Source organism: Lissotriton vulgaris, chromosome 6 (assembly GCF_964263255.1).
Source record: "Lissotriton vulgaris chromosome 6, aLisVul1.2, whole genome shotgun sequence".
Taxonomy (NCBI): Eukaryota; Metazoa; Chordata; class Amphibia; order Caudata; family Salamandridae; genus Lissotriton; species Lissotriton vulgaris.
In genome coordinates, this window is record NC_141694.1 from 942,571,251 (window position 1) to 942,594,301 (window position 23,051).

General features: G+C 45.2%; 1 protein-coding gene across 2 annotated transcripts in view; it reads left to right on the forward strand.

The window, feature by feature from the left end:
- Positions 1 to 23,051, forward strand: part of LOC147708237 (uncharacterized) — a 787,595-nt gene that overhangs the window by 20,258 nt on the left and 744,286 nt on the right. For both annotated transcript variants that reach the window (XM_086926981.1, XM_086926982.1), the window contains exon 2: positions 17,293 to 17,474. In XM_086926981.1, coding sequence (XP_086783107.1) covers positions 17,386 to 17,474 — 89 coding nt within the window. In that variant the 5' untranslated portion in view covers positions 17,293 to 17,385. The remainder of the gene's footprint in view (positions 1 to 17,292; positions 17,475 to 23,051) is intronic.

The window sequence follows — 23,051 nt, forward strand, 5'->3', positions numbered from 1 at the left end:
AGATGACAGAGAGTCCTCTTTTCATTTCCTCTGACTTTGACTGGATGCCATTGTCCTACCTTTGTGTTACATAAATATTTATGATACTCTGTATACACCATTTGTATCGTGTGAGCAAGACCGCTTGTCCGTTGAAACGCGTCACGAAGCCCGGATTTATGAAGCAATAAATCCTTTTTTTGTATCGCATCCAGTGTATTCTCTTCTTGAGAGCGCGCTGATTTTGGATTTGATTTGTGGATATATATATATATACAGCGTGAACAAGGGCTTGTGTAGCCTGAAACGCGTAGCTGTGTCTCTGTGCTAATAAAATCTTTGCACCTGATCCTGCGGTCCGTCTCCTCTCTCGCCGGTGTGGCTGAACAGCTTGCTGGAGGTGCTGTGGAGCTTTTTGGTGAATATATATATATATATAAATATATATAGATACATATATATACACTGAAAAAAACAAAGGTTACAGGGACGTTATAGTTCGGCTGACATTTCACTCGTGCAAACCAAGAGAAATTCAGTAGTTATAGTTAGCTGAGCTAAGTATAACTCACGCCCCGAGTTTACTGCTTCTGACTTCATATATTACATCACTCATGACATGGTCCGTGATGTCACCGATGACATCATCCAGTGATTGTGAGTGGTTTAAGAAATGTATGCCTGTTAAATATATATAATAAGGTGTATTAGTGCATCAATGGGTGTATGAGTGCCTGTATGGATGGTTCAGTGGGTGCATGACTGACTGTATAAGTGAGTGATTAGGTGTCTCAGTAAATGTATGAGTGAGCGACTAGGTTGTGCGAATGTCTATATTAGTCTGTGAGTTGATGTCTAAGCGGGTGTATGGGTTGGTGAGTGGGCACTTGAGGGGCTGTATGGGTGACTGATTGGTTGCCTGAGTACCTGTTTGAGTGTCTGTGTGGATGGGTGGGGGGTGTGTGACTGCCTGCATGGATTTGTGAGTGAGTGAGTCAGTGGCTGTATTGGTTAGTGAGTGCATCTGTGAGGGGCTGTATGTGTGACTGAATCTGTTAATGGATATGTCGGTGATGAATGGATGTATCAATGGTATATGGGTGAGTAACTGCATATGTGAAAGCCAATATAGGTGAGTTTTGGAGTATATGTGTGACTGTATGTGTAAGTAGGTGATTGCGAGATTGGCCGTGGCTGAGTGTGGGCTTGTGTCAGTGACTGTATATGTGAGTGAGTATGTGTTAGTATCTGTAATAAGTGAGTGGGTGTGTGCATAACTGTATAGTTGAATAAGTGGCTGTGTAATTGCCTCTATGGGTGAGTGACTAGGTGAGTGAGTAGCTCAATGGTTGACTGACCGTGAGTGGCTGTATGGATGAATGAGTGGATTGGATTGAGCGGGTGTGAATGAGTGGATATATCAGTGGCTGTATTGGTCAGTGAGTTGGTTATGAGGGGCTGTATGGGTGAATATGTGCTTGTGTCAGTGACTATATAGGTGAGTGAGTATGTGTTAGTATCTGTACGAATAAGTGAGTGGGTGTGTGTATAACTGTATAGGTGAGTAAGCAGCTGTGTGATTGATTTTATGGTTGAGTGAGTAGGTGTGTGAGTAGCTCTATGGGTGACTGACAGTGTGTATGTGTCTGTATTGGTGTATGAGTAGATGTATCAGTGACTGTATTAGTGAGTAAGTTGTTTGATCGGCTGTTTGGGTGACTGAGTGGATGTGTGTGTAGACCTATGAATCAGTGAGTGGGTGTGCAAGTGCAGGTAAGGGTGTGTCAATGCTTTTGAGAATGGTAGTGTGGAAGTTGGATTGGGTGTATGAAAGGTTATATTGGGGTGTGAGTGGGTGTGTCAGATATTCTATGGATGATGTCATCAGTGATGTCATTTGAGAGATCATCAGTGATGTCATGAGTGATATCAGTGACCATGTGATGAGTGATATAATATGTGAGGTCATAAGCTATGCATTACGGGGGTGCAAGTTATAATTAGCTCAGCTAACTATGACTGCTGAATTTCTCTGGTTTTGTACGAGTTAAATGTCAGCCTAACTATAACGTCCCTGTAACCATTGTTTTTTTCCGTGAATTTCTAAGGTTTTTAAATTCTAGTTACTAAGTAGAAGGTCCCTTTAACCTTTGTTTTTTTAGTGAATTTCGAAGGTTTTTTAATGCTCGGTCCTAAGTATAACATCCCTATAACCTGTGTTTTTTTTCAGTGAAACTCTGTTTTTTTTAAAGTAGTATTCATGTTTGCATAGTGGTGGAGAAAGGGGCCATGGCCACCTAAACCCTCTCAACAAACTCACTGTGTGGGACTTACTGTAGGTAACAGGGGGGCTTGTTGGCCCCCAAGGACCATCTGGAGGCCAGAGTACTTCGCCTCCTAACTAGTAGTGCACCAGGAGCTGCATTTGCAGAGTGGTGGTGAAAGGGGGCGTGGACTCCTAACACCTCTTAGCTATCCCGCTGTGTGGGATTTACTGAAGGTAACAGGAGGGCTAGTTGGCCCTCACGGATGCCCTTGGTGGTCAACTACCCCTTCTGTTACCTCCAGTAAGTCCCACACAGCAGGATTGCTGAGAACTTGTCAGGGCCACACCTCCCTTGGCCACCACTCTGCAAACGAGACTACCGGCGCACTACTAGTTAGGGGATAAAGTCCTCTTGGCTCCAGATGGTCCTTGGGGGTCAACAAGCCCCCATGCTACCTTCAGTAAGTCCCACACAGTGGGTTTGCTGCTAGCTTTTCGGTGGCTATGTCCCCTTTCTCCACCACTATGCAAACACACCTCCTGGCACAATGCTAGTTGATGGATGAAGTCCCTTTGGCTCTTGAAGGTCCTTGGGGCCAACTAGCATTCCTGTTACCTGCAGTAAAACCCACACAGCTGCATTGCTGAGAGGTAGTCAGAGGCCACCCCTTTTCTCCATCACTCTCCAAACACAGCTCCTGGCATACTAGTGCTTCGGGGATGAATTCCACTTCAGTCCTGAGGCCCTCATGAAGAAAGGCAACCTCATCCCCCTACCAGCAGTGCGCGAAGAGGCGCATTTGCAGAGTGGTGGAGAAAAGGGGGTGTGCCCTCTGACCACCTCTCAGTAATCCCACTTTGTGAGGTGTACTGGAGGTAACAGGAGGTCTTGTTGGCCCTTAAGGACCCTCAGCAGCCAAGGGGACGTCATCCATCAACCAGGAGCGCGCCAGGAGGTGCGTTTGCTGAGTAGTGGAAAAAAGGAGTGGGGCCTCCTGCAAGTAGTTGGCAATTTTTTTCTCCTTATTTTCTTTCTTAGAAAGGGTGATGCATGGTCCCCTTCCCTGGACCATTTAGCTATACAGCTGGGTCTGGTGGCTAGTGGACTAATGCATCCACTGCAGGGGCCTGTATTTGTCCTCATGGTCACAGGTTCAAATCCCAGTGGGTCCACTCAGCCTTTCATCCATCTGAGGTCGATAAAATGTGTACCATTGAGTTGGGTAACAATAATCATCTGTTATTCAGCGCCAAGGTACCCAAGGGTGAATGTGCACTGTACAAATACCCATGTTATGTTATGTTTTAGGGTCCTGGGGACCCCCTGGGCCTGACCCTTTAAAAAAATGCAATCAAAAACTGGAGGGAGGATGTCCAACCCCCCACCTGATCCATTTTCGGCCCTAGGGCCACATCCCCTGGGGCTTGCACCTTTTAAAAAAGAGGAAGGGGGACTTTGGGCCCCGCCTCCCTGGGCCAGGCCTTTATATTTCTTTTTGAAAAAGGAGAGGGGAACCACACGTTCCCCCTTTCCAAGGCGTATATCGGCCTCAGGGACCACATACCCCAGGGCATGGCCGCCTCGCTGGGGCCCGCGAAAGGAGCCTGAAGGCCCCTGCTGTTCCTGTTGCCTCCCTGTGTCCTGTGGGAGCCGGCATTGCCTTTGGACCGAGGGAGCTGCTAATATGCAGCTTTCTCAGTTAAAAATTTTTTTGCTCCACTTCGTGCAAGCAAGAGCATTTTTGCTCTAGCTTTCATGAAGCGGACCAGAGTTTGATATGGCTTTCTGCCAGGCCATAGCAAACTGCAATGTCCCCGGGGTGGGCACCCCGGGACATTGCTTGAGCAGGCCCTTAGGGGTGGAGGTCGCAAGGGTCATGTAGGGCTCCCCGAGGGGGCTGTGCAGCCCCCCTCCTTTATTTAAATTTGCCTCGGGTAGGTGGTGGTCCCCGGGGGTCCGCAAAGGACCCACTTAATTATTGGATTTGTGCCTCGGGGAAGTGGCAGAGGCCGTAAGCCTTCCCCCGCATCGTTTTCTTTTTAAATGAAGTATGTCCCCAGGATGGTGGCGGTCCCTGGAGCAGTAATGGAGGCCCTATGGCCTCCACCACATTATTTTAAGAAAAAGAAAACTTTGTGCTCCGGGGAGATGCCGAGCCCCGGGGCGGGGGGGGATCTGTGAGGCCCCACATATTATTGAAATTAGCCCCAGGAGTTGGCGGTCCCCGGAGAAGGGGGGGTTGGCGAGGCCCCCATTATGTTTTAATGAGCCCCGGGGAGGTGGCTATCCCCGAGGCAGGGGGGGTCTCTGAGGTCCTCCACATAATTAGAAATAGCCCTGGAGAGGTGGCTGTCCCCAGGGCTTTGATAAGCTCTAGGAGGGGAGTGCTGTGTGCCCCCTCCTACATTTATTATATGCCCCCAGGAACTGGCCCACTCAGGGTTTCTTAAAAAGCAAGTGCAGGACCCTGCAGTTGCATATATATCCATATACATATATATCCATAAATCGCCGCTTTGAAATGCCGCTTTTATTTTATTTATTTATTTGCATGTTTATATGGCGCTGCGAATCGACTCCCGGAGGAGTATCTCCGCGCCTTTGGCAGCAACTAAAGAATAGCAACTCGTCATGTTTTAATTCAAAGCCCTAGACCAGCTAATAATTAAAAAGGAACGTTTTGAGTTTCTTCCTAAAAGGGAAATATTCCCTGCATACTCTGATTTCCTTCGGGAGTTGGTTCCACAACTTAGGGCCGGCTACAGATAGGGCCCTACCCCCCTTTCTAGCCTTCATGGCCCTAGGAACACATAACAATTCCTGATCTCCTGATCTCAAGGATCTAGATGGGACATAAGGGATGAAATTTTCAGTGAGGTAGCCAGGACCCTTTCCCATAAGGCATTTATGGATGACACAGCAGATCTTAAACATCACCCTCTGCCTTACCGGGAGCCAGTGCAGTTTGGCCAACAATGGTTTTGAGGGAGTACGAGGCGGGACATTTAAAACTAGTCATGCAGCAGTGTTTTGCACAACTTGCAGTCTAGCCAAGATACCCTCATTGGCACCCAGTAACAGACCATTGCAGTAGTCCAGCCTACTTAACACTAGTGACTGGACCAACGTTCTCCTGGTGAAATCCGGTAGCAGAGGGAATACTCTCCTGAGAAGACCAATAACATGAAAACATGAACCCACCACTTGATTAGTTTGTTGTGTTAGTGTGAGCTCATGATCCAGTTTCACTCCCAGATCTTTTACCACCGCTTTGGGCTCAGGGACGGGGCCAATATCTTGGGGCCACCAGTCCGGAGTCCATAAACGTTTGGCCTCTCCGAAGAGCATCACCTCGGTCTTGGAGACGTTGCACTGCAGGAAGTTGGCTGCCATCCAGCGTGCCACCTCCTTCATCCCTCGGGCGAAGGAGTCACGCACCTCGGGAGTCATGATTTTAAAAGGGAAGAGGAGTTGGGTATCATCTGCGTATGATACTGGAATGAACCCGTGGGATCTCATGATGTTAGCTAGGGGTGCCACGTAGATATTAAATAGCGTAGGGCTCAAACACGAGCCATGTGGCACCCCCTTTGAGATCGCCACCACCTCTGATTGGTATGGTCCCAAAATGACTCTCTGGGTGCGTTTACTGAAGAAACTCCTTAGCCAGGCCAGAGCCTTGCCTTCCAGACCGATGTCAACTAGTCTGGAGGTCATGATGTCATGTGACACAGTGTCAAACGCCGCTGACAAATCCAGAAGCACCAGGACGACGGAGTAACCCTTGTCCTGTAGCATCTGAAGATTGTCAGCGACGGACAGCAAGGCGGTCTCCGTACTGTGCCTGGGCCTGAAACCCGACTGAGAGGGGTCGAGTCCACCCGTATGTTCAATAAATTTTGACAAATGCTGATTCACATATCTCTCAGCGAGCTTCCCTATAAAAGGGAGAAGAGAGATCGGTCTCAGATTTGACAAATCCGACCAGGGGATTGAATTGTTTTTACGAAGAGGTCTCACATGAGCCTGTTTCCAGGCTGAAGGGACTTCCCCGTACACAAAGATAAATTGACTATATGTCGCATTCCAGCCCCCAGATCATCTAGCAGAAGTGGCATAATACGTGCTGGGGTGATATCTGTCGGGCACCCGCTCTTTGTTTGTATGACAAGAGCAATCAGCTCTTCAGTGGAGATGGGTGGGAAAGCGGCAAGCTTTTTAGCCTCATTATCTGGGGTCATAGTATGCAACCGGACTCCACAGTCAGTTGCAACTGGATTGTTAGAGATGGAATTTGACGCAAGTATTTTATTATATATGGCGTCAATTTTCCTGACAAAAAACTGTGAAATGTTGTCACAGAGTTCTTGGGATTCGATCCCCTCAGTGTCACAGGCAGTGGGTTTGGTGAACGTCTGTAGATTGTTATACAGGGTTTTTGCGTTAGAACCCGCAGCTGATAATTGTACTGCTATATGTTGTTTCCTAGCAGCGCGGATTGCTTTATGGTAGTTTTTAAACGACCTCATAAAGTCCTCCTTATCATCTGCCTTGTGTGTAGCTCTCCATTTTTTCTCCAACTTTCTCATGGTCTGTTTTAGTTGTCTGAGATCCCCAGTATACCAAACTTCTTGTTTTGGGGCTGGGCGGGGTTTGTAAGTTTTCAGCGGGATCACACGATTTATGGTTCTTAACGCAGCTTCACTGAATGCGCTTAAGGCTAAGGTAGCGTTTTCTCCGCAATCTTCCCAATTGGGCTCAGAGTAGTTTTCCCTAAAGTCTGCAGGGACTAGTTTGTTCCAAGGCCTTCTAACATTGGCCATCGGCCTATGGAAGGCTTTGACTTTATAGTTAGAACGAGTGTAAAACGTAATAACCGAGTGATCTGTCCAATCAACTTGGTAGGGATTGAGACAGTTAATGGCTGTTGAATTACATAGCACTAGGTCAAGAGTATGGCCCGCAGAGTGGGTTGGCCCCTGATTCATTTTATTAAGTCCAAGTGTGGCCAAATCTGTTAGCACAGTCTGTGCGTCAGTGCATGTGGTGATCTCACTGTGGATATTGAAATCCCCCACCAGAATGAACTCAGAGTTAGCTTGCATGTGAGCTGCCAAAATTTCCATTAATTTAATGGAAAAGGTGCCACATGGACCAGGAGGTCGATACACGAGTGCACCCTTCCTGGTATCCCTAGAAGTGGGATTGATCGTAAAAATCATAAGTTCCATTTCCGGGGTGCACACAGTTTCAATGACAGCAACCTCCAACTCTTGTTTGAACACAATAGCCAACCCTCCTCCCGTTTTGATCGGGCGGTCCAGCCTTACTATTTTGTACCCAGTCGGGACCCCCAGCGTTATGGCTGGGATTGTATGAGGCTTCAACCAGGTCTCCGTTAAGAAACACAGATGAGGTCTCTCCGTTGTAATGAGGTCCCACACCTGTGTTGCATTAGAGACAAGGGAGCGGACATTGCACAGAAGGTTTTTACGCGCTAGGGGCGGATCTTTAGGTACGCTAGTAGGCTGAGTTACAGGATTAGGGCTCCGCACTGAACAGGCAGGCTTTAGGTGATGAGCAGTTATTACCGCAGTGCTGGTAAATTGCAAGTAACAACCCAAACAAGAGAATGGTCCCCCCACGCTGGAACGAGTCCAGTAGGGGCACAGTGTGGTAACATACCTGCCTATTTCCATAAGAGTCTGGCGTGAATACACCTGAGTTACGACATGACTCATCTCCGTTAAGAGGGTACAAGATGCCATGGCACCTTGCCCCTAGCATCGTCCTGTCGCGGATGGGCGCAGACGGGCTGGTCTTAGGCTCGTCTTCGGCGCAGGAAGAGGCGCCACACTGCGCGTCAACACTGCGCGTTGATGCCGACGAGTTGCTTTATAGTCTTGAGCCTGGGAGAGCTAGAGCGCGAAGCGCTCGCCTCCCCGGATGTTTCTGGCTCTGCCCCGCCTTCCGCGCCCGTGATTGGCTGGAGGGTCGGACTGGGCGGGCAGGCACAGATCTAACAACACGGAAGCAAGTCCCTCAAGTGCGTGTGGGTATGCGATTAATTTCACAGAGTGTAACTAGTAAAACAGTCACAGCCCAGCAATAATTCCACCCCTATTTAAAACGCTATTCCTGGTTAGCGAGTGATTTTTAAAATAGCTGTACACACAGTTGCACAATTTCACAAATTAAAACAGTTGAGAGCAAAGATTCTCTAAATGGCGCCAAGCGGGGTGGGGAGAAGCTGCCACCGTCCCCCTTACCGCACAGACGGTCACCTCCTCGCTATCTTTATAGTCTTGAGCCTGGGAGAGCTAGAGCGCGAAGCGCTCGCCTCCCCGGATGTTTCTGGCTCTGCCCCGCCTTCCGCGCCCGTGATTGGCTGGAGGGTCGGACTGGGCGGGCAGGCACAGATCTAACAACACGGAAGCAAGTCCCTCAAGTGCGTGTGGGTATGCGATTAATTTCACAGAGTGTAACTAGTAAAACAGTCACAGCCCAGCAATAATTCCACCCCTATTTAAAACGCTATTCCTGGTTAGCGAGTGATTTTTAAAATAGCTGTATACACAGTTGCACAATTTCACAAATTAAAACAGTTGAGAGCAAAGATTCTCTAAATGGCGCCAAGCGGGGTGGGGAGAAGCTGCCACCGTCCCCCTTACCGCACAGACGGTCGCCTCCTCGCTATCTTTATAGTCTTGAGCCTGGGAGAGCTAGAGCGCTGGTAGGCAAAAGACGAGAAGTGGACCCTGCTATCTGTGCCAATCAGGTATTTCTTTATTAATCGACCAGCCTGCCTGCCTTATATATATATATATTTTTTTTTTTTCTTAACTCCACCAATACCTATCTTTGGAACGTATAAGTGGAATTAAGAATTGTAAATATATACTTACCTTACAATGTAGTGGTAAGTTCAAGTAGTGAACATACTGTTATTGCCAGGTCATCCACTACTGCTGGTTCTAAGACTGGAATTATATAAAAGGTTTTGTAATTTCTTTGCAGGTGCACCTAAAAAATATTTAAGCTTTCAGGAAAATCTGTTTCGGCTTGCTCTTTAGCGCATGTTTACAGCAGATTTACTAAAGTGTGAAAGTGCATATTTAAGCACATAATGGATACCAGTTGTAAGGCACAACAAATTCAGCAATAGATTAATAGAACGGCCCTCTTCTGTAGTCAAAATGCCACATGCCCAGGAATACGATGGGAAATCTAGTGCAAAAAGATAATTTTCCTGTATTTTGATTATTTCCTCAACATGGATCCTAATGATGGTCGAATATGACTTTGTACCTGAAATCAGATGGTTCAACGCTGAGTGTTCAATGGTGCAAAGAGATCTTAGGAAAGCCCTGCAAGCGGTCCCTCAGGATATGGTCCAGGTAAATTTAGCGGGACAGAATTACAAAAAAGTAATTAATTCCAGGAAAAACGAATTAAGATGAACAGCCTGGGAGGACCTAGAGAGAGGCAGCTCCCTTAAAGACTCTAAAAGTTTTTGGGAGGGTATAAACCGTCCGCTCTTCTCTACTGATGCAAGTAGCATGGACTCGACCATCACACGTGAAGCCTGGGAAGCCCACTTCCTAAAAATGTTCAATCCTCGGGGAATACCAATACAAGAACAAAGGGACGAGACAGTTAATAATCTACAGTCTGCCAACGAATTAAGTCTATCCCTTTCCCTAAGTGAGTTCGAAGATGTGATAGCTAAAGGCATATCTCTAAAAGCGGCAGGACCAGATGGGGTTCCCCTAGATTTACTTTAAAACAATCTTCAATTTTGGGCACCCCTACTACTTAATGCTTTTAAAGCAGTAATAGTTGGACATATTCCATCATCATGGAAGGAAGCAGTGGTAGTAACAATTTTAAAAAAAGGAAACTGGAATGACCCCACGTGCTTTAGGCCAATTTCCCTAATAGATGCTACTTATAAAGTCATGGGGAGGGTGATTTTGGGCACGATTGGAGTCGTGGGCAAATGCCTCGGGATTGATAGCCAATACCCAATATGGTTTTAGAAAGGGGATGGGAACAAATGAATAGTGCCTTAATTAACCCTTGATTATGAGCATGTACATGAGGGCCGGGGGGTGTACATTCACCGGGCCTTCATGGAGTTGTCCAGCGCTTTCGAATCTGTTAGTAGAGGGAAGTTATGGACTTTGATGGGGGGAATAGGTTTTGAAGAACCCCTCATCACCCTCCTACGTAGGTTGCATGAGTCTACTTCCGTAGCATTTTGTTTTGGGCCAGGAGGTGAGAAGACCAGGCCGATTGCCTCTACAGAGGGTGTTCGCCGGGGATGTATCCTGGCCCCATTCCTATTCCTTATATACACAAATGGCTTAGAGGCATTCCTGCTTAAACAACAACTGGATTTTCCAAAAATAAATGGCAAACTGGTCCCCCTGCTATCATATGCAGATGATACAGTCTTAATGACCCTGACGGCCAATAGCCTACAAGAAGCCCTGACTGTTTTCACTGATTTTTTGTTAACCCTGGGCCTTAAAGTAAATTTTAGCAAATCATTTGTTATGGTCTGTGTCCCAAAGAAAACTAAAACTAGGAAATTCATGGTGAAGGGAAAAATTATCGAGAAGGTGCCCTGTTTTACTTACTTAGGTCATGTTTTTAACGCCAAATGAAACGGGGATGACCTTGTTATGGTAAGGGCCCAACAGAACAGTAGAATAATAGAGGGGCTCTTCCGTTTTGCTTGCAAATTGGGACACAAGCTGGTACCAGAGATGATAACCCTATACAAATCAAAATGTCTATCTGTAGCTACCTTTGGGCCCGGAGTACGGGGTTATCATAAGAGCTACCAGAGTCAGATTTTAGAGAATCCATTTTTAAAAAGATTGTTTTTTTTTTTTTAAAAACCTTTATTGTACAGTTCAATAAAATTACACGCACAGGCCAACAACCACAGGGGCCGGCTGCAACACAAGAACCACTATATTATCAAATGACACAGCTCTTCAGCCGACAACCCTGGGATCCGGCAGCGAATCAGGATATACATTATATTGAACTCAAAACACGTTACAGGATAAGACGAAGGTTTCATTTTATGTTTAACCCCCCCCGATCTAAAAGGCAAGGAAAAAGAAACAGACATATCTGGTGCCATACATTCAAACACTATGATAAAGTGAGCAGGTACAAAAATAGAATAATCACAGATCAATTGAAAGGGAACGACCGAGACGCCTGCGCTAGCAAGCACAAAACAGGATGTACGACAAAGCAATCTATAACCCAACGCAGTCGCCCGCACCCAGACCCCGCCCACCCATTGACGCCAGGATAGAAAAAGAAGTGCGGTCACCAGATACTGGAATACATACGAGATCAGGATAATACCACAACGTTATGAAAAGAGAGCGAAAGGAAAGCGTGAGATAAAGAAACCATAAAGACTAAACTAACTAACAAAACTATAGACCCATCCCCCCACCCTGCACCCCGGCATGTGGCTTTTGCCTAACCCCAACTATCAGCGTTCCTGTCGCCCCGACTAACTAAACTACAAAAAGTAAAAGAAGGAGAATGGAGGAGGAGAATGTCATACAAACTCCCGGACACCTTTCCCCCCAGCCTGAAACGAACAACCCCTGTCCGAAGACCACCAAGTACTCAAAAATATCATAGACAGAGCCAGACAGGGTAGACGTTGAACACCGCCCGACCTCCCGCAAGCATTACGTTAGCGAATCCCTAGTCCTCTAAAGCCCCGAAATCAGACCCAGACCGACAGTCTCATCCTTGACCCCTCTGATCTTTCATGCGGACTCTGTCCGGTAACACCATCACCGCCCCAGGAGAATCAAAGTTCGTAGGAAGTTCAATTAAGATTAATATGAGACCAATCAGACACATTGAGTCTCTGCAAGCATCCGCCACCGGTAAGATCTCCCTCACCGACATGCAGTCCAGATATCCTTTAGTAGGAGTAAAGTTAGGACTCCAAACTTTAGGACTCCTAAATGCCAACTGTGAATACCTAAAGTCGTAAAGTTAGGATTTTTCTCAGTTTAGGAGGAGTAAAGTTAGGAGTCCTGGCTTTTCCTAAAATCATGGTGAATTGCCCCACAGTCAATGTGGTCTTTCCCTATACACTTTGAGGCCCACAAAATTATCAAGTTGTTCCCCTTTATGATGGATACTTCTAACCACAGATTCCTCCCCTTGTGAATACCCCATGGTACAAGATTGGCTCAGTGACCCCTCAAGCCAGTTCCCCCACCCTCGGGCAATGCCGGCTGCTACTGTATATAAGTGTGGTGCTTTTGCACAACATGTGTATTAGATCCATGGGCTTCACAAGTGGTATCCAACCATCATTAATGGACATGCCATTTGATGGCACCTGTCTCTTCGGTGACAAACCAGACTCTGCCCTAGAGCTCTTTAAAGAAAGCAAGGCCATTGCGCACTCCCTCTATCTTTCTGCGCCTGCGCAGGAGTGTCACAATATCGCCCCTTTTGAGACTTCAGAAGAGGCATTTAGCAGAGGTAACACCAAAACTTGCCTCTGCAGCAAGAGGCCTCCCATGCTTTTTGAGGGTAGAGGCAGGGTGTCCGGCCGACAGCATCCAGGCCATCAGGGGTGACATACTATCCAATCCCCCACTTACCCTGCTACAGCCGCTGTAAAACCACTTACGTTTGCCCATAGCAGTGCACAATCACCGGGTTGAAAGTGAGATGAGCTTTTTCCTTCATGGGTGGCAAAGCATCACATTGAACAGATGGGTGGTTCAAATCTTCTACAATGGTTACGCCACACCTTTCCTATCCAACCCTCCAGACATGCCTCCTACATCACAATGATTTCTGGAAAATCACTTGTCTATTTTACAGAAGGAGTTTTAGACTCTCTTGGAGAAGGGAACTCTAAAGGGAATACCGCATCAGAATGCAGCTATTCCTGTTACTTTTTGGTGCAGAGCAAGGACAGGGGACTTTAGCCTATTGAAGACATTTGCCTTCTTAACTTCTTCTGAAGAAGGATAAGTTAAAGATGCTCGTCCTGAATACAGGTGACTTGATGGTGTTAGCAACACCTATTTCCATATTCCCGTACTGCAGCCCCACAGACGTTACCTGCGGTTTCAGGCAGGTCAGGATAATTTTCAGTTTGTAGGGCTCTATTTCAGCCTTACCAGTGCTCCTTTGGTGTTGACAAAAGCAATGGTAGTTGTCATTGCCCATCATTGAAGGATGGGAACACCAGTCTTTCCATACCTCGACGACTGGTTGATGAAGATTGGATCGCCACAAACAGTTGTCAACCACCTACAGACAACAAATGACCTGTTGACACCTCTGGGCTTTTCTATCAATGTGCCAAAGTCACACTGACCCATTTACAGAGAATACTTTTCACTGGAGCTACCCTGGACACTGTAGCTTATTCAGCCTTCCCTCTGCCTCAACAAGCCCAGGACATTTGGGCTGTGATCCCAGTTTTCTAACCTTTGACCTGGGTTTCAATGAGAATGTCTCTAAGGCTTCTTGGCCTCCTGTATCTAGCTAGTGGACCATGCCAGGTGGAACATGTAGGTTCTCTAGTAGGATTAGAAGTCTCAGTGGGCTCAGCACCAGCAGAACCTCTCAGATTCCATCGGGTGTTGGAGGACACTCTAGTTGTGGTTGTTGGATGGCAATTGGACCAGTGGCAGGCCCCTACCCCACCCAGAGCTGACGATCATTGCAGATGCACGGGTACTGGGTTGGGGAGAGCAGCTAGGAGAGGTGGAGATCAGAGGACTCTTGTCTAAGAAGGTATCCCACTTCCACATCAACTTGTTGGATTTGTGGGTGATTGGATTCACTTGTCACTGAATGCCTTCCTCCCATCCATCAAGGGAGATCAGGTGCAAGTTCTCACAGTCAACACCACCACCGAGTTGTACTGCAACAAGCAGGGCAGAGTGAGGTAGTGGGTTCTGTGTCAGGAGGCTCTGTCCCTCTGAAACTGGATGAGTCGTTAAGGCATCTCCTTTGTCATACAACTCCAGGCAGGATCTTTAAATTCTAGGGCAGACCTGCTCACCCAGCATTGCCAGGGGATTACAAATGGTGGCCAAACTCAAAGGTGGCACAGGGCATCTTCTAGAGATGGGGTGAACCCTGGTTCGATCTTTTTGTCACTGCACAGAATGTGCAGTGTCCAAGCGTTTGTTTATTATATTTTTAAAGGCAGTTTTTCCTATGAAAAGTCTTTGGTCTGGATTGGAGCTCTGTACTTTGGTACGCCTTCCCACCTCTATCTCTCTTGCCAAACGTACTGAATAAGATCAGGAATGACCAGGCCCAAGTCATAACAGATTAGGCCAAAAGAATGTGGTGCCAAGGACTTCTGCCATGACCATCTGTCCTCTGATTCTGGTGACTCTTTTGGGGGATGTACTGTCACAACAGCAGGGCAAAGTTTGTTATGTGTGCCTGCACAATATACACCTTCATGCACGGAAAGTGAACAGCAACAATTGACGTTCTTCAATTCCCCCCCCCCCCCACACACACCCATCGAAAAGGAGTAAATCTCATTCTGGTAGCTAGGCATCCTTCGACTAAAACCATTTATGCAGGACACTGTTGTTTGTTGTCTCCCATTATTACTAGCCCAGCAGGACCTTTCTGTGGCAACAGTTGATGGCTATTTGTCAGCTTTATCAGTTCTTTTAATGACTTTCTGATCAGCCATCTCTGTTTAAATCACAAGTTGTGAATCATTTTTCAAAAAGACTGATGCATATATTCCTGCCCAAACACTTTGTGATGCCCCAGTGGGACCTTAATCTGATTCTCACATTGGTGATGTGCACCCCATTTGGGCCAATGCATAATTGCCCTCTGAGGGTGCTCACATTGAAGACAGTGTTCATTATTGCAATCACATCAGCTCGGTACGTGAATGAACTGTAAGTGCTTTCAGCCCAGCAACCGTACACAACTTTATTTGCAGATCAGCTAATGTTGAGGATTAAGGCAGCTTACCTTCTGAAGTTTAAAACACGTTTCTGCATTGGGAAGTCGTATCACCCTGCCAGCATTTTATTCCTAACCTCATCTATTTAAATAGGAAAAAAGATTACTTCATTTAGATCCGGAGATCACTGAGCTTTTACATTGATTGCAGAAAAGACCATTGAGTGGACAATCAGTTCTTTGAGGAGTTCTCCTGGACCCAGAAGTGAAGAGCTGGGCCAAATACAATATCCAGATGGATTGTCTTTTGCATGAAAATCTGCTCCAGAGTGGCTAAGAAGCATCTCTAAAAGCCCTACGGACCCTTTCCACCAGAACCAAAGTTGTTACCACCCCATTGGCACTTGGAGTGCCTGCAATAAACATATGCCAGGCTGCAACGTGCATGTCAGTTTACATGTTCATAAACCACTACTGCCTGGATAGCCAGGTCCAACAGGAGGGACACTTTGACTGTTCAGTCCTGAAGGATTTCTTAGTCCGAGCCATCCTACAGACCCATCGCCTGTGCAGTTGCTGATCTGGTATCTATTCACAAGGTGAGGAATCTGCGGTGGAAGAATCCATCAGAGGAACAATGTTTCTTACATTTGGTAGCGCTCTTTCTGGTGGGCACTCTAGCTAACCACAGAATCCTTATGAACTCATCCTCCACCCCATTGCGTGGAGCGGACTCTTTGGTGTGGACAGATCTCAGAAAGAAACTGAGGTTGACTGGGGAGGAGGTGGAAATATTGTGACCCCAGCATCACTTCCGGGGGTAGGATGGACTCGATGAAGAGCCACTTGATGCCACCTACTGAAGCGCTAGGGAATTGTTGAGAAAAATCTCTAGATTCAGTTTGGACCATGGGTGTATTTACAGGGTGTGGAATCCTTGGTTATATAAAGTATCCACAAGAAAGAGCATTACTGAAGGTAAGTAACGTGTTCATTAATAACCACAGTTGACCATCCAGTCTTGCAAAATTGCCCATTAATGCCAGGGAATATTGGGCCAGATGTAGGTAGCTAAATACCAGTCGGTAACGGCCGAAAATCGGTGATTTTCCCGTTACCGACCGGTATTTAGTCCTTTCTAATGTAGGAGGCTGGAAATAAGGATTCGGTAATTTACAGATTCCTTATTTTAAGGAATAGGTAAAATACAGATTTCTTATTTTATGGAATCGGTAAATTACCGAATCCTTAAAACCTATGTAGGAGGCACTCAAGTGAGTGCATTTTTGCTTTAAGGATTCGTTATTTACAACCAACTACAAGTTGGTGGTAAATACCGAATACCTTTAAAAAAGCAATAATTTGCTTTTGTCAAGGTGCCATGTGGCAGACATACATGCCCTTAGGGCATGTATGTGCGCCACATGTGCACACATGCACGATTCAGGGGTGCAACAGGGTGTCAATGTGACACCCTGCCACCCTTGAATATGCTCCCGCTATTACCGATTCGGTAAATACCGAATCGGTAATAGTAAATGGCTTCCCATTCATTCCTAAGGGCCTCCAGGCCCATAGGAATTAATGGGAAGGTATTTCTTATTACTGAATCGGTATTATCGAATCGTTAATGTGAAATATTACCGAATCCGTAAATTTTATCTATTTATTACCTACATCAAATTTACCGATTCCTAAATACCGAATCGGTAAAATTTAGTATTTAGGAATCGGTAAAATTAGATCACCTACATCTAGCCCATTGCTCGTAATTGCTAGAGATTATTGCCTGACATTGCGAAACATCAGCATCATCACTGCAGAAAATAGTATTCCTTCTCATACATTCTTGATTTCGCTTTATGAGCTTGGTGGCTTCCCCCCTCTCTGCTTGTATCGTTGAAGTGTTAAGGCCCTCCCCTCACTATGAGTGAGTTCACATGACATCAGTGATGGGAGTTGTTGTTCTTCTTCTCTGTGAGCTCCAACATGGAAAATACAGTTAAAAATAAACCGAACCTCTATATTTGATTTTTAAATGCTCGAAATAACTTAATTGGAACCTTAATTTGTTTTTTCTCAGCCCTCCATATGCATCACTGGCGGTAGTGGTGTGAGACTCCCTTGCCCTTGAGTTTTCAAATCTTCGTCTGGATTTCTTGCTCTTGAGTGAAGTATGGCTAGCACAATGCCAACCATAGAAGCTGAGTATATCAAAAATCTTCAGCAGCAAATCTACTTCCTGGAGCTTGAAGCCAACTTTCTATATCCTTTCTTCGTATATTTTGTTGTTTTATAATGTATAGTAGTATTTGTGAACAGCTTACTTGCCATTTGTGGGATCTGAAGAGCTTACCTACAAGGAGAACATATACAGCGCACAGGATTTGAAGAATGCATGACTACCAAGAGAAGTGCTCTTACCTTGTCCTAACTGAGTGAAGAATGATGGCTTTAAGAGATAAACACAGAGGTTACAAATGTGTTGGCCGTTGGCACGGATTAGCTCTACAGGTGGCACTGATTAGCTCAACAGATCCTTAGAAGTCATAACATTCCATCCGGTCCTTTCGACTCTGAGGCGGAAGGATGTCCATTGAATTATGGTGGTGCAACAGGGTAATTTACCTTCAAGTGTTTCCACTTGGCCTCTGTGCACTGTTGCCTAACCCTATTGTGGTTTAAATCTTAACTTAGATATATAAGTTAGTAATAAACTTTTTCAACAATTGAATTGAATACAATTTTCCCAATCTAGTTTTCATATCATCAAAACAATCTTTTGCTGTTTATTTTGTTTACATCACAAAATGTCCTTGTGTGAGACATAAATTACATGTATATCACAATAAAACTGTTTTTGGTAGAACTGCCCAATGCATTTCAGGCCCCATCGGCCCTTCTTCGGGGTCTTGAACTGTAAGCCAGCTGCAGGAGGGAGGAAGGTCTGAGATCCACTTGGATGACTCAAATACTGTAAATTTATGTATGATTAGGTAGAAATTGGGAGATTCAGAATAGACCTCCAAAGATATACAGGGATTACGGATCTCCTTTTCACCAGCTGGAAGGTAGGTCTCAGGCACTATGAGTAGCTGCCACCTAGTTTAGTAGAAGATGGTGGTAAAGTGGTAATTCTGAGAGAAGATGGGGGAATGATAAACCTTGAAATCCAAGAATGGTTGTACCTACCCAGGCAGGCTGATTTGGTTATCCCAGTAAAACAGGTGATACAACCTAGGACGATAATCCCTGTAGTCCAATTGCAGCTGTAGCTAACCAGTGAAGATAGTAGGAGTGCACCCAAGGCTGATGATCCTAATAGAGGTGGTTATGAGTGGGGTATGGATATTAATATAGAGCTTACCACCCTTGACGAGGTGCTGAAGAGCTTTTGGACTGGTAGCGCGCCACTCGGTGGGAGCCCAGTATCAGTGATGTAGCCAGATATAAGGGTTATCATTAGTCATGCAATTTCATTCATAATCTTGCAATTTCTGATATTATTCTCACACCTATTTTTCTAATATGCTGCATATTTCACAGGTAATGTTACTTTCATGTGCGAAAACAAATGGGTGCTTCACAGTATCAATAATATTGTCTTGTTTTCTGTAAGATACCAGTAGTCATGCTGTTTGTGGCCCAGTTGCCATGCTGCTTGTAGTCTAATTGGCATGCGGATTGTAGTCTAATGTCCTGCTATTTGTGCCAAGTAATTCACTCCCTTACTTTTGAGATGGACTCTGTAATAAAGAACAACATAAAGTGCCATTTAGTGAGTGAGGACGCTTAAAGATAAAGAATAGTTCTGTGTTTGGACAGTAAGTTACTGATATATTGACTGATATTTAGGGTAACACAATCGTGTGTGTTTGAAGTTGACACACAACCCAGAAGAATCTTATTTACAAAGGGCATGCAGTGGTGATGCAGGGTGTAAAAAGTATACAATAATATTTCACAAATGACGAGCAAGAATCCTTGAAGTCCAAGAAGGTGTGTACCTAATAGTGTCGAGTAATACCAAGGAGCTGTAATTCCACTGAAGCTGGGACTTGATTGTGCCTAGGAGCGATAATCCCTTATATTGAGAGGCGGCTGTATCTAACCAGTTTAGCACCCAGTGTAAAGTCAGCTGACCCCAATGAGTTAGAGTGGTACGCCCAGGAAAGATTAGTAATGCCAGGGATGTATGGGGCAAAAGGCTAAAGGCTTACCTCGAGTTATGCATCTATAGAGAGACACTCTGGCTTAGGCTCTTTCCTGGTTACAATAGCACCAAATAGGAGGTGCCCACAAGCTGCCGCCCTTAAGTCGTCACCTGGGATGGACACCCTTGGGGACTCGCTTAATTCATTAAGGTGTAGCAGAGAGAAGGCGGCATCAGCTCTGTACTGTGATAGCCAACTTGGTAACTTCCTTACATGCATTGCTGATGGAAACATTGAGCAGTGCTCCTGGTAACGGGATGCCTTTGCCACCAATCACTATGGGATGCCTTTGCCACCATTCACTGCTGCAAAACCCATGCAAATATAAACCCACGCGACACTCCTGTGGGATGATGGAAAATGTGAAAGAAACATCAAGCAAACAGTGGCTAAAGGGCGGACCCACAGCAACCTATGGCTAATGAAGGTTAAAGTTCCTTTTCTTAATGTTAATGGCAAAAAGTGCCTGCTGTCACCAGACCTAAAAAGGGCAGAACGCTATATAAAACTTTATAAATAAATAAATAAATCTCATTGGGAAAGTGCCATGGTGCACATGTTAGTCACAGGTGGTTAATGATAGAACTCTGTGAGGGTACAATTGTCTTGTGTATGTGCAACGTTTACAATGAGCATGGTTTCTAATCTGTGATGAAAGCACAGAAAATGTAGAAATGTCCTTTGAATTGACCAATGACCCCTTAAATTTGCGATTAGCAAACATACGTGCATTGATGGCTTGTTCCAGAAAGTAACATTGATAACAACAGCAAGAAAATGTTTTTCTGCAAAGATGGTGCTACAAATTAGATGATCCTATAAATCACCAGTGAATCAACCCATATGTAGATGTCCTAGGGGATCATCTAAATTGTTCCTGAAAAGATATGTAATCCTAAAACCCTGGATTAAAAATGTTTAGTAGAGGACAAGTCATGGATCACAATGGTCAAAGCCATATGTTGCGATTCAAATCAATATGAATGTTGATAAAGCTAATAGGGTTGGCTAATCTTTAATGCATGTATTGATGCAAACGTACAAAACACACATACATGCATTTTGAAATATCAATTGCAATAATGACACCATGTACACCGACAGACAGACATACAAGCCCTAAAACATAGACCAAGAAAGGCAGTATTATCCAAACACAAAGATCCAACAGATGGACAGACACCCAAGCACAGAAACCAGCAGCTGTATATAACTATGGCCACATGTACAAGTTTTAGCCATTGCAAACAGAGCACCAGGCTGTTTACAACCACTAAAGAGCCTTTTGGCATGTACTAACCATATTTTGTGAGTCAGTAACCTATTACCGCTCTCGCAAAATAGGGTTTGTGAGTTGGTGTTAGGAAGGGGCGTATCAATGGTGTCCTTTCTTAATAGCGAGTTTCAAGGGGATGGGTGAATGTTTGCGACCAGAATGGAGTCACAAAACCTTTGCACTTTTCCTCATACTTCAAGTAGGTAGTAAGCCAGTCGCAAACAAGAAGGGGCCCCTAGGGGACCCAGTACCCTTTGTGAATGAAAGTGAAAAAAAAATTAATAGCAGGCAGTAGTTCCACAGACCTCTGCCTACCTAATCTTAAAAAAATTAAACTGAAGGCTCCGGTTGAAATGGAAAAGGCGAGCCAAGGAAGTTGTACATGAAGTCGGTCAAAGTGATGTACTTCTGGGTGGTCCAGGTATGATGTGGTGCAAAGAAGCATACCGTAATTTGCATCAGAGGAGCACAGAGTGGTGTGCCCCCAGATAGATGAGTTGATGTACAGCTAAGGGGCCGTATGGTGATGAGCATTAGTGAAGAATACAGTAGATGTGTCTCACGTGACCAGAAGGTGATGGGCTACAAAGGTACACTGGTTGCTGTGCCTCAGCTGTTATGCCTCAGGATAAATACAGGTTCATATGCAGCTGAGGGCACACGGTGCAAAATAAATGCATGTTCTCTGTTACATCAATAAGGAACTATCAAGTCATTGACTTGAACTCCAGCAAACAATACATTTGTGGGCTGTGATCTGTGACACAGCTCATATCAGATAATATTGTGGTGTAATGTCTGTCTGTCAGCTGGGTACACAGAGAAAATAATCTGGTTGTCCTATTTGGCCTCAAATGCATTTCTTGACGAAGACCTTACACTTTTTCCAGGACATTCTGAGGAGCAGGTTTGCTCTCTTCAACATTTCCCCACTTTTTTCGTTTTCACTTCTGACTTAAAGAGTGGTGACTGTGCTATTGGTCAGGCTTGGAGGATGATGATGGAGTGGACCAATTATGGGACAGAATGTCCGCTAACCACTATTTCGACCAGCAGTCAACTAACTCTCCCTCATGCATACGCTCCTCCTTGGTGTGGGTCCCTTTACATAACTTCAAGGTGCCTACTTCGTGCAGTATTTTATGTGCTTCAGATACCAGCATCTAAACCTATAGAAATGCCCGAGCCAATTAGGTCAAGGCTTGTGGGAAGAGGTTTAAAAAAGTGGTCTGACGCTAGTCATGTGAACAGAAACTGAAAACCCCAAAAAGATAAACATGACCTAGAACCAGGTCTAATTTCATGAGCCCCAGGAAAAAGGAGGCGGTTGCTTCAAATGGTCCCCATTTGAAAACACTCGGATTATCAGGTTGTCCAAGACTTGCTTGTTTCTATGTGGTAAGATATTAGGGGCTAGATGTAGGTAACTCTAATTTACCAACTCATAAATACCGAATTTTACCGATTCGGTATTTATGAATCGGTAAATTAGAAGGAGGGAGATGTAGCAAATTTTTTATTTGGATTTACCGAATCGTTAACATTCGGTATTTACCGATTCGGTAAATACCGAATCGGTATTGCCCATTGATTCCTATGGGCCTTGAAGCCCATAGGAATCAATAGGCAATACCGATTCGGTATTTACCGAATCGGTAAATACCGAATCCTGCAAGGGTGCGGGGGGTGTCACTTTGACACCCTCTAGCATCCCAAATACAGGCATGTGTGCCATGTGGCACACAGACATGCCCTAAGGGCATGTCTGTCTTTCACATGGCATAGGTGTGCATGCACACATGTACATGCACACCTGGATTCAGTATTTTACCACCCAATTGGAATGGGTGGTAAAATACCGAATCTGAAAGGCCTTTGGGACTCAGAAGAGTCCCACCTACATATAGAAGTTACCGAATCAGTAAAAATACCGATTCGGTATTTTACCGATTCGGTATATTTACCGATTCGGTAAATTTACCGAATCGGTAAAATTGGCCACCTACATCCCAAAAACCCATTTACCGGTCTCGGCCGTTACCGGCCGGTAAATGGCCACCTACATCTGGCCCTTGGTCAGGTAGGACAGCAGCCCGTTTCAACTTCCACATCACTGGATGCCAGCTCTACGCTGCCCCGTGTAGTGCCAGCTCAAACACAGGAGTTAGGCAATGCAGTGGTACTAATAGTCACAAAGATGGTTGCTTCAAACGTCTGGTTTAACAAGCATTGTCAAATTAATATGTCTCGCCTTTTTGAGCTATTGATTTTGGTAATAGTTTTTAGCGATGCTAAAGAGTAAACCAAATAAAAGGTGCTATGACACAGCCACTGTGTCATTTTGAAGATGTA